The 15,692-nt window shown below is 37.9% G+C and overlaps 1 protein-coding gene across 1 annotated transcript in view; it reads left to right on the forward strand.

Annotated features, from left to right (window-relative positions):
- The window catches only part of b3glcta (beta 3-glucosyltransferase a), an 88,991-nt gene that overhangs the window by 17,600 nt on the left and 55,699 nt on the right, over window positions 1-15,692 (forward strand). The window contains exon 3 of the mRNA XM_084419533.1: window positions 10,853-10,892. Coding sequence (XP_084275659.1) covers window positions 10,853-10,892 — 40 coding nt within the window. The remainder of the gene's footprint in view (window positions 1-10,852; window positions 10,893-15,692) is intronic.

The raw sequence follows: 15,692 nt of genomic DNA on the forward strand, positions 1-15,692 counted from the left end.
GCCACATTGGTCATGCAGCTCGAGGAGAGGCGCTGGACTCGGAATCTCAATGGCTCGGGGAACAGAGGCCAAATGAGATTCAACAGGTCACTGGTGTGTGCTGGAATACTCTACCATATATCATAAGGACAGAGAGAGCGAACCAGCCTTGGTCTGTGTATGGAAAATGAAAGGCGGTACAATCAAGGATTTTTCTGAAGATTTCCTTGATTGAATTGCTCTGGAAGGCGAGCACACACATTAAACCCAACTCCAATTAAGCTCGACCCTGTAATTTCAAGCAGCTTTTCCCATGTGAATTGACTGGTGACTCATTTTTACCTCTTCAAACAGGTTCAGTCCTGTCAGTGCTATAGCTGAAAGGATATCGAGAGCCAGCTGGCAAATGTCACTCTACTTGCAATCTCTGCGTGTTTGTATTGGCAGTTCTAGACTTTGCCACTTGTGCCAAACTGTCCTTTCTGAAGATTTCACAGAATCTCGCAAAAGAGCGTTTTTACGCACTTTGAAGCATTGGGCTTACAAGGTTCCTTCTCTTGCAGGAGGATGAGAAATGGCCATCATGAGGGATTATCATTGGACTCGTTCCTCAGATCAGGGACAAACAGGCTTCTCCAATGAGTTTTGTGACAACAATTCCTTAAACTATAGGATATATATGGGACAGGATGGGAAGTTAAATCTTTCTCTGCCATTGGCCATTGAATAGTAATTGGTTCATTGACAGTTGTACCACTGGCGAAAGAGGCTCCCGGCAGCCCTGAGATGCCACAGTGTGTAGAGTTTATTATGTTCTCGTATGACCTTGTGAAGCAAGAAAAAATATTTTCTGAGTCCCACATGTGTCTTGTGCTTTTTATTTGATATTCTTAGCAATGCCCACATGCAACCATTCTCTTCTGGTGCATTGTTTTTGTCTCTGATATATCCCCCGTGTTGGTGGGTTGAGTTTGTCCTTCATTCTCTTTCGGTTTTGTCTGTTGGCTATGATTTTCTTTATTTTTTGTCCTTTGTGTCCTTATTGGTAAAAAATAAATGGTAAACAAATAGTATTTATATACTAATATGTAGTTTTAATCATATTTTGAATTGGCTTTTTTTTTTTTTTTTTTTTTTATTGTCAGCTTTCATTTTAGTTTAGTTTTAGTACTTTTATGTGCTTTAAATCTTTTTTTTTAAAACATTTAACTTTATATTCGCTTTAATTTAACTTTAAATTTCAGTTTTAGTCATTTTAGTAAATTAGTTACTTAAACTTAACATCCCTAAGGCAGCATTTCTATTTTATCTAATATTAATATTTTAATATTTTAAAGGGATAGTTCACTTTGAAATTAATTTTTGATATGTTTTAGCTTACCTCAAGGGCATCCAAGATGTAGGTGTCTTTGTTTCCGCAGTAGTTTCAATTTTGATATTTTTAGGTCAAACCGTTCTTGTCTGTCAGTCATATAATGCAGGTCTGTGGTCACTGTCTCAAAACTCAAGCACAGAGTCCAAATTAAAACAATTCCCCATCGTCCAAATGAAACAATTCCCCATCATAAGTACACATTGATGGCCTAAGACACGAAACGAGCGGTTTGTGTGAGAAAACGAACAGTATTTATATAGTTTTTAGCTCTTGAAAACAGCACACGTCCAAATGGTCTGACGGCGCGGGCGAGTATAGATGTATACATAGATGTCGCCTTGGCTACGGTTTCGTTCCAATGAACTGCAGTAGCGAAGGCGACATCTAGTGTATACATCTATACCCGCATAGATATATACACTAGATGTCGCTTTGCTACGGTTTCGTTCCAATGAACTGCAGTAGCCAAGGCGACATCTATGTATACATCTATACTCGCCCGCGCCGTCAGACCATTTGGACGTGTGCTGTTTTCAAGAGCTAAAAACTATATAAATACTGTTCGTTTTCTCACACAAACCGCTCGTTTCGTGTCTTAGGCCATCAATGTGTACTTATGATGGGGAATTGTTTCATTTGGACGATGGGGAATTGTTTTAATTTGGACTCTGTGCTTGTGGTTTGAGACAGTGACCACAGACCTGCATTATATGACTGACAGACAAGAACGGTTTGACCTAAAAATATCAAAATTGAAACTACTGCGGAAACAAAGACACCTACATCTTGGATGCCCTTGAGGTAAGCTAAAACATATCAAAAATTTATTTCAAAGTGAACTATCCCTTTAAGTCAGCTTTATTTCAGTTAACAAAAATGTTTGTTTTGTTTCAATTTTAGTCATGTAAGGTCCATCCAATTGGCCCAGTGATGGTGTCCAATGGTGTGGTTGAAGGTTTCCTGCATGTTCTGTCTTTTTGGTGCAGAAAGTAATTAAATTCCATTTAAACTTGTATTAGCCTACTTCATTTTATCATGACCTCGAATTCAGTGTTGTCAGAAGTGCCGTCAATTTCAAACCGCATTTTTGAGTTTATTTATGAATTTGCACATGGTTTGTCATAAAGCATATTTAAAACACCACATAGATATATATAAAAAACTTGATTTTTCACCACAGGGGGTCTAGGCTGCCCATGCTCGCATGAATTAAATAGTAGTACCATAAACAGAGGTTATACTATAAAGTAATGCCGCCCCATGCTTGCTAGTACCTCAATAGTATTTTTGTCTGGCAATACAAAATAATACAATACAAAACATCAAATGCTCAGAAATAAAGAGTAAAGGTGCATATCTGACATCTGAAAGATACATAATGCTGAGTGTATAGAAGATGCTAATATGCATTACTGGATAATCTGGCTACAGAATCGCCCTGAGCCTTTTGCAACATTTAAATATCCAGACCAAGACAAAACATCCTCCAACATTATTCGAATTAACAATTGAAATTTGCATTAATCAAGATCCCAGACCTGGGTTAGAGCATGTGAGTGGACTGGAATAATATTTCCTTTCTGAAGATTCCACTCTGCTCGCTGAGTCCGCTCAGGGCCGCTCACTCAAACCAGAATAATCTTTGTGATATACTGGTTTGGTTTGAGAATATGTGAAATAAGCAATAGGTCTAAGGTTTTGGAGTTCAAATATTGGTTTAATGAAGTTGTGAACCTTATACATAAACATCAAAATTAGGAACGAAGAAGGAGAAGAAATTGAAAGGAAGTGTGAAGGACCTGAGTTTGCAAAGATTCATTTTGTGATATACTAACAGCGAAGTTCTTCATTGCTTTTTGCTTATGGATAAAAAGTTTGAAATACCTTTGCAGCGCTACTGTTAACAAACATCCCACAGCCACACTAATGAGAGCTGTTGCTGTAATTGAGACATTTATGCAAGCGTTACAAACAGAAGGACGTATATAGTACAGAGAAATTTAATGAACGGGATTTGAGCAAATATCGTTTTACCGGTGAGCGTGAGCGGTGCATGAGTGAAGCGTTCTCTCGGGCCGTGAGTGATTGAGCAAAACGCTTTGGCATAGTGCCGAATATTGAGCAGTCCGTCACACCACTTTGCTCACATGCTCTGAACTGGGTAGTTTACACTTTTTTGGGGACAGAAGGTAATTTGCATGGAAGACCCTGGGAAACAGTAAGCAAAACTCTCTAACTTGTATTACCTTTTGGTCTATTTCGCTGGATGTGAGACCATTGTACCAGTGACACTGAGACATTTCAAATGATACCGAACATGACTTGACATAGAACACTATTTTTAATATAATCATTCTGAGTGAACTGAGTAAATGGAAGAATGGGTATAGGAAAGAAAATGGGGGAGAAGGAACCAATGTTGAAGGAAGGACAGATCTTCACTCTGTTGTGTGTGGCGAAAGATGCCTGTATCTGTCCGTATTGTCTGTATCTCAGGAGATCAAAGTATCTGATGTTCTTTCAACCAACACTGGGAATGAACAGCACTTTTCAGATTATAACTAATTATAAAAGCCCTTATATACTTCATGCGAAATTGAAGAATGACCTGATGTGACGTTATTTCGAACAAAAACACAGCTTACCAAAACGAACTTTCTGGAAAAGTTCCCTCTTGCTAGTTAACACCTTTGTACTACCATAGGTTCGTGGCGATTACGTAGTAGGTAGGTGTGCACTGAATCTCCTCCTCGCTTGATGTGGAAATCTTCTCTGGTTCATTTCTTCTGTTCAGTCTGTTGAGGTCGGACATCCTCGAGTGAAAACATGAACACACTGGAGAGCCGCTTTATAGTAGAAAATGAAGTTGTAATTCTGATTAAATGAGACACTGGCACTGTTTTTCATGTTTAATACTGTAAAGCTGCTTGCTTTTAAGCAATCTATTGTATAAAGTGATATATAAATAAACGTCACATGATGTGCCTTTATTAGAGTGCCGAAATGCAGAGCTCGTGCAAACATATCACAATGCTATGATCAGATTCTTATGCTTTATTTAAAAAAATGCTTGCTGTTCTCTGATTTTTGTTGTGTGTTTATTTTGTTATCGAGAGGAAAGCGTACAGCACCTAATCTAAACTCCGCTCTTAGCAGTGTGGACGGCTTCGGGATGTTTGCTAACAGTATATCGCTGCTATGTAACTTCTTTTTACCCCTAAGCGAAGAACGAAAAAGAACTTGCTGTGAGTATATCAGGGTCTTAACTGAAGCCTATCCCCAAAAGAAAACATCTCTAAATTTGAACTTGATTAATAATTAATTAAATGAATTAATAAACAATTATTAGACCATTTATTACACAATTAAAAGTCCCCATTTAGACATATGTGAGTGTAAAAAAAAGAGAGCTTGTAGATGGTATAGTGGGAATGTGAACGTTATAATTTTCCAGTTCCAAAAACACACTCTCAGCAAACTGCTGTTTTGGGGTTGTAGAGATAGAAGTGGAAGACCAGGTGGTGTGTCATTTTAATGTTTTTTTTGTTTGTTTTTTTGCTGTTGACAGTACAAGATCATGGTTGTGTAACCCACAAGTAGCACGATAAAGCCACCTCCACTTGATTGTATTTAATCTGTTATCCAGACGACAACAGTAGCAATGGCCCATTTTCTCCTGTTTAGTCCGCTTCAGAAAGTATGTGATGAGGAGAAACCCTTGAGCTTGATAAACCACAGAGCCTAATTAAGTCAGTGCCTTCTACCCACCCCTGGCACTGATTTAAATCAGTTCTGATGTGGTCCTTTCTGCCCATGCATAAATTTTCCTCTCACTGAAATCAGATCAAAAAATGTGACTAACCATGCAGACGTTTTTCCTGGCATCCTGTTATCCACTTACTTCAAACAGATTTGTATTCGTCCCCTGTCGATTATATGATGAAAATGAGGAAGCAACTTCCCGTGTGTGGAAATATTGGTGCTGTATGGCACAATATAAGGTGGTGTATCTCTATGGTGGGTGGCAGAAGATGTGTACAGTTTGACATGCCTAATGTTACACTTTCATTTTAAATGAATATGCAAAAATAGGAAATAGTTTTTTATTTTTTATTTTTTAAGTGATGGATCTCTACGGGGGTTGAATTTAGACGCGTAACCTCTCATAAAGGCTTTTAGCATGCTGACAGTCAGTTAACCCTCTCCAAGAAGTTGCGTGACTAAATTCATACCCATTAAACCAACATCTCTACAGCCAGCAAAGCAGTGTTTTTTTTGTTTTTTGTAACAAATTCACCAGCCTCAACAGTTCTGTCAGATTTCAAATGTGTGAGCAGAGTTTTTTTTATTATGCATGGTCTCTAGGAGTTTTTTGTTGTTGTTGTGAGGACTAAGGTTATAATTAAAAGTTATAGTTAATAAAATGTTATTGTTATTATTTTGCCTATATTTGTTCAATATCTGTCAGTTAACCTATTTGAAGTCTGCACTTAGCATCCATTTATCCACAGAAGCACATCTGATGGTGTCTGCTTGACAAAAACCAGCCTAATTATACAGGGCTTTTTGTCCAAGTCATTCAGACAGCCCACTGACTAATCGATTTTGAAGATATGTAATTTTGAATATCTTTTGTGAGGAAGGAAGCCATTTTTTCTGGCCAGAACCCACTTACTTAAAGAGGTCATGCATTTTTCTTTTCTTTCATAATGTTCTCTGAGGGCCACTTATAATTTTATCAGGATTTTTGCATCAAAAAACATCCTAATTTAGAAGTAATTATTTTCTATCCTGTTTTTTGACCCTCTATTTGAAACACACTTTTTTTTGATGGGCATATCACATTCAATACTAATGCCCACTGCTATGATTGGGTAACAGTTTTACATTTTAAAATAGGTTTCAATGGCCTGCCATTACATCTCGAAAACCTCCGATGTTGAAAAATATCTCGTTAGATTGTTGAAACATATGCCAACAATGTGAAACATTAATGCGTATTGTATATGTTTTGGTTAAGTCTTGGTTGTGACAAATAAAGTTGAAGTACTTTACTACAGTTATAATTGACAAAGGATGACTTAGTGTTTTGTGTAAATGGAAATATGGAATTATGAATGAATGTGCCATTGCTAGTCACCCTGTCATTCTTATAGACTATATTCATCAGGCTATTCATTCAGGATTACAGCGAATGGCTTGGATCAAAACAAAAGCAGCGTTCTCAACATGCTTTCTTCCGTATCCGGCAATCTCCCCATTAACCCCATAAATGCCGAAGCAAAGGAAAGAACAGCCAATCACAACAGCATATCACATCTATTCACAGTTTGACTGCGGCGCTACAGTATAAATACTCAAATATCAAACGATCTGTAACAGACAAAGCAATAGTGACACATTTGTCACACTTGTGTGTTGTGACATTGCTGTCGGATCCAATATAGTCAGAACTGCATCATCTTTAATTTTCAGTCTCTCTGAAAAGCCTGCGGCGAACTTTGAATCTGCAGTAAAAAGAAGCGAGCAAATGAACAGTCTTACTGACGCGATCTGACTGGAACTTCAGTTCATCCACGCTTTCTTATAGGCGTCATGGGACGCCCATTTTCCACAAGTTGATATGATTCTTTAGGGTCTTCATGTAAAGTTTGTAACATACAAACCAATTCCTCAATGGTTGTGTAAAACAACATATTTTTTACCTCCTCAAAAACAGCTCTGTTCACAGCGACCCGTTTCGGTGCATGTCTCTTTAAATGAAAATGAGCAACTGCTCACCCCACCCACAGCTGCATTAATGCACGGGTTTACCTGGGCTGAAGCCCAGGGGCCTCCCAAGTTCAGGGGCCTCCCATGTTCAGGTTCATGATGAGCTGAAAAGGTCATATTGTTTTGTAACTTGTCACTTTTCTGTCAATCACTCTAATTGCACGTTACGTCTGCTGATTGAGTGACCCACGTGGCCCCATAAGCCCTGTTCACACAGCCATCGATTTTGTCGCTGTATGTCGCTAGTCTCTATACTGTGAAGTCGCTTGTGGGCGTTGGTAGTGCTGTCGCTCTAATGTTATTGGTAGACTGCTCGTCTGGCCACATCTATACAAAACACCATCACAAGTGATACAACTATATTATTTTAATTTGACTAGCAATTAGGCTCAAAAGAAACAGTATGCTGTTGGGAGAGTGTTTTTATATTACCACACAGTAGTGTTCAGTGGATTAAATAATTTACTAGATTAATGATCGATTAATCTACAAATGACTCACTCATCCTGTCATAAATTACTAAAACGTCGTCCGAATTTGACAAATAATCAATTTTCTTGTCCCTAATAGTCAACATAATGCAGGGGAAACTGTAAAATGAACTGCAGCAGTGCTAAACTTGCATCATAAAACTACAACACTCGAACTATAAATGTATGAATTAAACTCACTGAGACTGTCGACAGTTTCTTTTCCATGCATAATTTTATTATATCTATATTTGTGGTTAGTTACAGTCAAATCATATAAAACAGTGAAATCGCCCTCGAACTCTTCTGTCTTGCCTGCACTGCACTCGAGACGGTGACGGGAGCTGAGCTCCACTGAAAGGCTTCTTTCCTATTGGTTGTTGATCGTGAAAATCGCTTCTCATTTGCATGAAGTTGAAATTTCTCAACTGTGATGTAGATTACCTAGATATTACACTTTTTTAAAATGAGACTCTATAAATCGAGGGGATGGGGGGCCTACAAAACCTCTCAGCCCCGGGGCCTAACATTAGGTCAAGGCGGCTCTGACCCCACCCCTCTCCTCCGTGGGGTGGGTGGACATGACACGTAAAGTGCTGTCTTGGCAGACAGTATACAAATGGCTGAGGGTGGAAATATGCTAATACGGGACAGTCCGTCAGTGGTCGTGGGCGGAGCATGAGCAATATGACATCATATTGCTCAGAAAATCCAAACGGCTTAATTATTGAGGCTTTTTGAGGATTAAAAAAAAGGAGAGAAAGGATTTTTTTCATTGTTTGGTGGTTGTGTCTACACACTGCAAAGACACATTTATATGCAAATACCATATAAAAGTAAATTTTGCATCCGATGACCCTTTAATGTTAGGATCACAAGGAAGGCATTGCAAAGACTGTGTTTTTCCGCAACTTGGCACTTGGCATCACTATGGTTTTATTGCAGGAGTACTCCTGTGTTTGCATCTTTTTCATATTTACTACTACATGACGTGTGAATCGGTGGGCAGGGCTAAAGAGGCAATGATTTTCGTACTATAATAAAGTAACGCGATCTGAAACGAGTAATTTTTTTATCATGTTTTCAATAAAAGCTGGTTTTGGACTAACAAGGAAGTTTTGAGTTCTGAAAGGATATTTTTACAGTACAATGACCTCTTATATGTCAAAAGATGAAGGAAATTTTTATTTCTCAAATAAAAAAATTACTGATTGACATTTAAAACTCCAGTTTATTTAGTTTGTATGTCTATAATTAGGATCAGGTTTAACAGTATAAACACTATTATATAACTTATTATATAACTATAAATATAACTAATAGTATTATAAATATTATATTATTATATAACTATAAATAATTTTGTATAAAAAAAGTATACTAAGAGAAAACATTTATTTGTATGTATTTATTTATTATTTTGGCAGCTTTGGAATTCCATATCACCAGACCTCACTTCTTTTAGTTGCACACTTCCATTGTGTAGGCCTATTTGTTTCAGGGTCAGTTATACAACTGGAGGTGGCTCTTCCGTCTCAACAAGTCCCTGTCTTTGAGTTTCCTGGTCCTTTGGGGTTTCAGAATCAATGTTTTTCTTCTCTTCGGGTTGCCGTGGATTGAATCTCTAACCGTGCCATGATTCACTACGTCACCTTGATGATTCAGCCTCTCTCTCTCACTGTAATGATGTGCCACTCTCTGCCCGGTGTAAAGATATATTACTTGTTTCTCGAAGGGCTGCTTGGAGCTCAGGACTAGAGTTATTGTTAGCAGAGTGGTTGCAATAAATCAAAAGCCATCTCCTTTTTTCCTAGTTATCCTCTAATATACCACAATACAAGTAGGGAGAGCATCGAATATTGCTCGAATTTGCTCCCTTCTCTCTTCATGTCCCTGAGGACGTTAGATTTGGTTTGAGCGGGGAAGGCTTGTTCAAAGTTCGCAACAGGAACTGTGATCGATTCGCTCTTTCCTCCACAGTCGACTGGTAGCACTGACAGCTCTGGTGGCAGAATGAGCTTCCTAATACCCTAATTGAGCTGAGCACTCAGGGTTAGAACAGCATCAGCTCCGGGCACCAAAACCACACAATTTGCAGTGAACTAATGACATGGTGAATCATGATTTATTAGTTCAAATAACCCAAATGATCCTCTCCACATTTTGATGTTCTTTTAGAAATTGAATTGAACAACTAATTTATGCATACAGGAAGACTAATTCTGGCTTCATGTCAGAATGATCATGTTTAGGAGATTTGCATGAACGAAACCACAATGTCATAATTACCATTAGGGAAACTTGAGATGTTCTTTTATTTGTGGTTGATCATAATTTGTTTTACATAATCAGAATTATAAACAGAATATAACATGAAATAAACAGAAATAACAGAAGAAATGTAATAAATGGCAAACGTGTAGGGCAGGGGTGCCTAATCCTGCTCCTGCCGATCGACTGTCCTGCACAGTTCATCTCCAACCCTAATCAAACACCTTTAATTTTCAAGTGATCCTGAAGACCTTTTATTGGTTGCTTCAGGTGTGTTTGATTAGGGCTGGAGATGAACTGTGCAGGACAGTCGATCGGCAGGAGCAGGGTTAGGTACCCCTGGTGTAGGGTCATTCCATGTCAAATCTGCCAAATTTCGGACACTTTCCCGGCTCAATTTTTTTATTTTGTTAATGTTTATCTGAAGAAAGATAAACATAAATGAAAGCCAAAATATTAAATGCAATGTAATATTAAATGTTATTCAAATTTTATACATTTCATTATAATATTAATAAATTTAAAGATTTCTGTTTATATTTTTGTCTTAAATTCTATTTCAAGTCCCTGATTTTCAATGTAATGTCAGACTTTTTGACCCCACTAAATGTCAGTATTTTGTGTTGCCTACAAAAATATTCAAATGCCAACAAAAAAATAAACTATTAAATTTGCCCTAGATGCCCATTGCGTTGTAATTTAGATATCTGATCATGTCAGTAAGAACTTCCCAGGAGGACTTGACAACATTACATTTAGAATAACCATTAGTTTGCAGTTTATTTAGTCTTGGGAAAGGTTCTGTCTCATACATCTCTCTCCCTTAGTGTTTAGGTTGTACTTATTTGCATGTTTTAATAGTGCTGAATTGTCTTGTCAAAACGAATGATGTTAAGAGTGCCTCCAGGTTGGACTTTTATTTACTTGCTGGTTAATTTGTAAACACAGCCTCTAATGTTGTCTTTCTCTCAATTTCTCTTCTCAGATCCATGACGCTGACAAACCTCTCTCTGAGAGTCAGCTCGGTGAGTATCCAAGCAGCGTCTGTTTCCTTTCACATCCTGCAAAAGTCAACCAGAGTGTGAGGAGCTTTCAAAAGACACCAAAATAATTCCTGTCAGAGACTTCAAGTTGTATTTTAGTACCTTTTCAGTTTGGTAACACTATGTTCTTATCACATTTCATATTGTGTTTCTTCAGACCAACTGTAAATATCACTGATGCCTCATCTAAACAGAAAATGGTAAGGTTTATTTTAGATGGCTTTAGTTGATGTGGCTCTCCGTGCAGCATTGGATTTTAGGGCACGGCTAATTGATTTGGGTCATCGTTTGCAGTGTGCTGTACGTGTGTTTGATATTTCAGTGTAGCGAGGCAAATGAGAGTAATCCGGCATGGCGTGATGGAATGATCAGATCGTAGGGGTTTATTACAATACCCGTAATTTAGGTCCTCTTGAAATTGCCACAGTAAAACATTCGAACAGAAGGTGCGAAAAGTTTTGGATGATAAGAACGTCATTATTTGACCTCTTAATTCCAGCGACCATTACAGCTAAATTGATACGGGTGTTTTGCTTTTCTTTTGTCTTCAAAAGACCTATGCTAGAGCAATCAGCATACAAATGACTCTAAAGGTGCAAAGGTCAATTATGATTGGCTGTCGCTGCTTAACAAAGGAAATCTCAGTGGATGAGGCAGAGGAAGAGAGAAATGACAAGGGCATGTTAAAAGATGACAGTAGATCAACAGTTTGAGCATAGACTGGGGTTTCAATTATGTACAGGCATGAAATTAGCCTTTATAAAAAGCAGAATAGAGTTAAACATGGTCTTTTTGAAAATTTTCTTTGTCTGACTCAAAAGTAGGCAAGTACGGCAATTAATCAACTTCATGAAGTGGATGTGGAGTCTGTCGAAAATGTAATGACTTTCATACATCAAACAGTTGAAGGAAGCCTGAAGTGCAAAATTTTCACAGAACTCTCACTTTCAAAAAGCTTCAGCCTATAGTATGATTACGAATATTCTCAGAGCCTCTTTTTGCACCAAGCGTGTGACGCAGAACAATAACCTTTATGGTTTTGAAGTTCTCTTCCATAGTCTCCCAGAAGTGTTTGGTTGCCTGAAGCGCTTTATGCGTATATGTCAGAGAGGCATTCTTTTGAGCTTTGTTTTCTCTTGTAATACACTCTACAGATAGCGAAAAGTCAAGCGCACTAGCATAATCTCTAAATTATTTCTGGATATTGTCTGTGCAGCTAAAAATACTGTACTTCAGACCAAAGTCGACATCATATGGGAATGTTGAGAAGTTAGAAGTAGTTTGAAATGCATCATTCCTCCCAGAATAAGCTCATATGGAATATCTGTGTGTGTTTAATCTTAAATATTGTTTTTTAGAATGGTTTGAAGGCCTGTATGAATTTGATTGCAATCGAAGCAAACCGAGGATGCTTCCCTCATCCACCACTCCAGAACTGTAGTACCCGATGCCTCTTCATCCCTGTGCATAACAGTCACTTAACACAGTCATGGTTGCCATGGTGGTGACTTGACATCGACCCTGTCTTATCTTTTAGAAAGTCTGGAGCCTTTTTTTTTATGTAATGAAGCATTAAGAAGAGTTGGATGGAGTGGTTAGAAAAAAAGGGATGATTTGAACATTCGAAAAGGGATAAAAGGATATTTTTTTTTTCTGTTTAGCAGCGCGTCAAAGTGTAAAATTGAAACGTGAGGTGTGGGATGTTTTATACAACTATCTGAGTGAATTTAAACTGGTTCAAACGTCTTCTTTTTTTAAACGTGCCATTTGTAAATCATCTCAAAACTCTCAGTTGGTGCATTAAGAAGATATCAGAGTCTTTCAAGAGCCTCATGAAGGGCGAGATAACAGTTCCTCAGAGTTTCATTTTCAAATTGGAGATTTTTCAAGGGTTTTTAAATGAGGCTTTAATGACTACAGCTTCTGAGTGCGAGAAAGAAAAAGGATATAAATCGAAATGACACCAGTTGGTGACTGTTTTATTAATACTAGCACATTAACTGATATTTATAGCAAATTTGAAAGGACTAGTTATATATAATGCCCAATAATGAATTATGCCATTACTTACGCACATTGCTTTATCCAAACTCTGTATGATGTTATTTCTTCTATAAAACTCAAAAAGAGATGTTTTTCAGAATACCCAAGCTGCTCGTTTACATGCATTGAAAATGGACAGAGATTCACACTGTTGCTCCAAATTAAATAGTTTTCTCTCCTGTATTGCCTCGTCTTTTAACATTAACCGACACAGCTTGGACATTCTGCCTAACATCTCCTTTGATCGACAACATGCTTCAACAGGGTGAGTAAATGTTGACAGAATTTTTTTTTATATCCTTTTAATAAAAAAGTATGGGTTGAAAAACTCTAAGTGCATCTCAAGTCTAAAATGAAATGCCTAGAAGATTTTCAAAGGCTTGTTTTACTTAAAAAAGGAACCTTGCCTCAGTATCAGTGACTCTTTTTTTTATTATATTCTTTTATCAGATACTCTCTTCATCATGGTTACTCTCTGGACCATCTCCTAAAGGATCATTCACATGAAAAATAGCTTATGTAGAAACAAGCCAAACTGTAATGCTTAATTAACCCAGCTTTACTTCTGCTTTATCCAGCACTGATGACACTTAGGTTACATAACACAACACCTTGGATGTGCTGCTGTGTTTGTGTTGGCGTCTCTGATTTCTAATGTGATTACGTCTATAAATATGATTAAGACCGTAGTCATTGTTCATAGTCATACTGCAGCGATGTCAGGTTTTATTACTTGGGCATGTGCCAAGTTATTAGGAGTCTTTGCAATTTCTGCATTGGTTATGATCAAGATTATTCTGCCAGAAGGCATGCAGAGCATGGCTCAAACTCTGTAGTTTAGTTTAATGATAGGCTTGCTTAGATATATGGGGAGATTGGGGTAAGATGTGTCAGTGTGTGAGCTATGTCACCACTTCAATCTAGCAAAGTGCACCATTTTTGTCGCATGAATCTATCTATCTATCTATCTATCTATCTATCTATCTATCTATCTATCTATCTATCTATCTATCTATCTATCTATCTATCTATCTATCATCTTAACTATACCTCTTCCCAACTATCTGAATTATCCCTCTCTTTATTTATCTCTGCAACTATCTATCTTGACTATTGCTCTCTCTGACCTTCTCTGTCACTATTTCCACTATCTCTCTTTCTATCCTTCTGTAATCTTCTCTGTATCTATCCCTAACCATCTATCTTTACTAACTTCCCCTCTCTTTAACCAGCTGTCCCTCTGCATCTATCACTACTAACTAACTAACTAACTAACTAACTAACTAACTAACTAACTAACTAACTAACTCTCTGACAGTTGAGTGCCACAGATTTGATCATTCCTGTGACATGAGACATACAAATAAGTTTTCTTCCTCCTCATCCTAGATTTTTTCCCTACATCTCTCTGAACTCAAGTGACCCGCATTCTTTTCTGGGATCTGCTTGGAAAATCTCACGGTGTTGCCTCTTCTGAACAGTTTGTCTCCTAGAAATGCGAAAACTCAGATGCTTTCTGATTAATTAAAGCGCAACTCTGCTTTTTTAAAAGTGGCTGAGATCATGTTTACTCAATCCCACATCCTTGGAGCGGCGTTCAGTTTAAGACCTGATAATGAGGCTCACGGATTTGGAATCTTTTAAAGTGGAGCTGCCTCCAGGCCTTGAATTATTGATGCAAAGTAGGAGGTTTAAAACTGCCTTCAACGCTCATTAGTTTCCGGGTGAGATGCACACAGGGACTGCAGCTTTATAATGAGCATGATTAAACCAGCTCGAGCTCCCTTGCCTAAGTTCAGGTGTTGGAGTCCAAGAGGTTTTGTGATGTCCAACCCTTGCTGAGAATCCTAATGAGTGTTATTCTTTTTTCTGTTCTGCCAAAAAGTGTCTACCTCTCTCTGCTTCCTTCTCTACAACTAACACTCTTCTCTCTTTTTTTAAATAGTTATTTACGTCATTGACCTTTCCATCGGTGAGTTAAAACTATGCGTGTTATGTTGACCATTTGTGCTGAGTATTTAAACAGAAATTCACAGGTATAAAATGGTGGATGATTATACCATTAATGCAAATATTAATGTTATATAATATTTATGACCGCTGCTAGCGTAGCTAGCGAAAGCGGTCATATAGGGATTGTCAAAGATTTTTTTTTTTTTTTTTTCGTCAATCTACTGAATTTTCCGTCAACGATACCAGGGACACCGAAACACCGGGGAACATGAAATTTGGTGAGCATGTAGCCCCACTAGACTTTTACGGAAAAATTTTGTTTGGTCCCCGGGGGCCACTCCCCCCCCCGCGCTGGGTCCCCCCAAACCCCAAAAATGCAGTTTTTCCTAAATAACTACTTGAACCGTGGAACCGAGGATGAAGACATTTTTATGGTATGTTGGTCTTAAGGGCCCACATCAACCTAGCCCATAATCACTCATTTGTGATTTGCGCCCCTCCCATAAAAAATGAAAATGCAATATTATTCTGCTTTAATCGCCCCTATCTTCAGTGGAGATGTTCAGAACTGCACCATATTTCATGTGTATGATTAACTTGACATCCTCTGGGGGTATGCTAAGTTTCGTAGAATTTCATCCATGGGGGGGTATAAAATAAATTAATTTATGTGCACATTTAGTGACTGTACACTCATCGGCCTGTAGATGGTGCTGTTGAGCGAAGGGTTGCTGGTTTAGGATGATACTGTCACACACACACATGCAGGAATACAAACAAACGCAA

This window comes from Rutilus rutilus (genome assembly GCF_951802725.1).
Source record: "Rutilus rutilus genome assembly, chromosome: 9".
Classification (NCBI taxonomy): Eukaryota; Metazoa; Chordata; class Actinopteri; order Cypriniformes; family Leuciscidae; genus Rutilus; species Rutilus rutilus.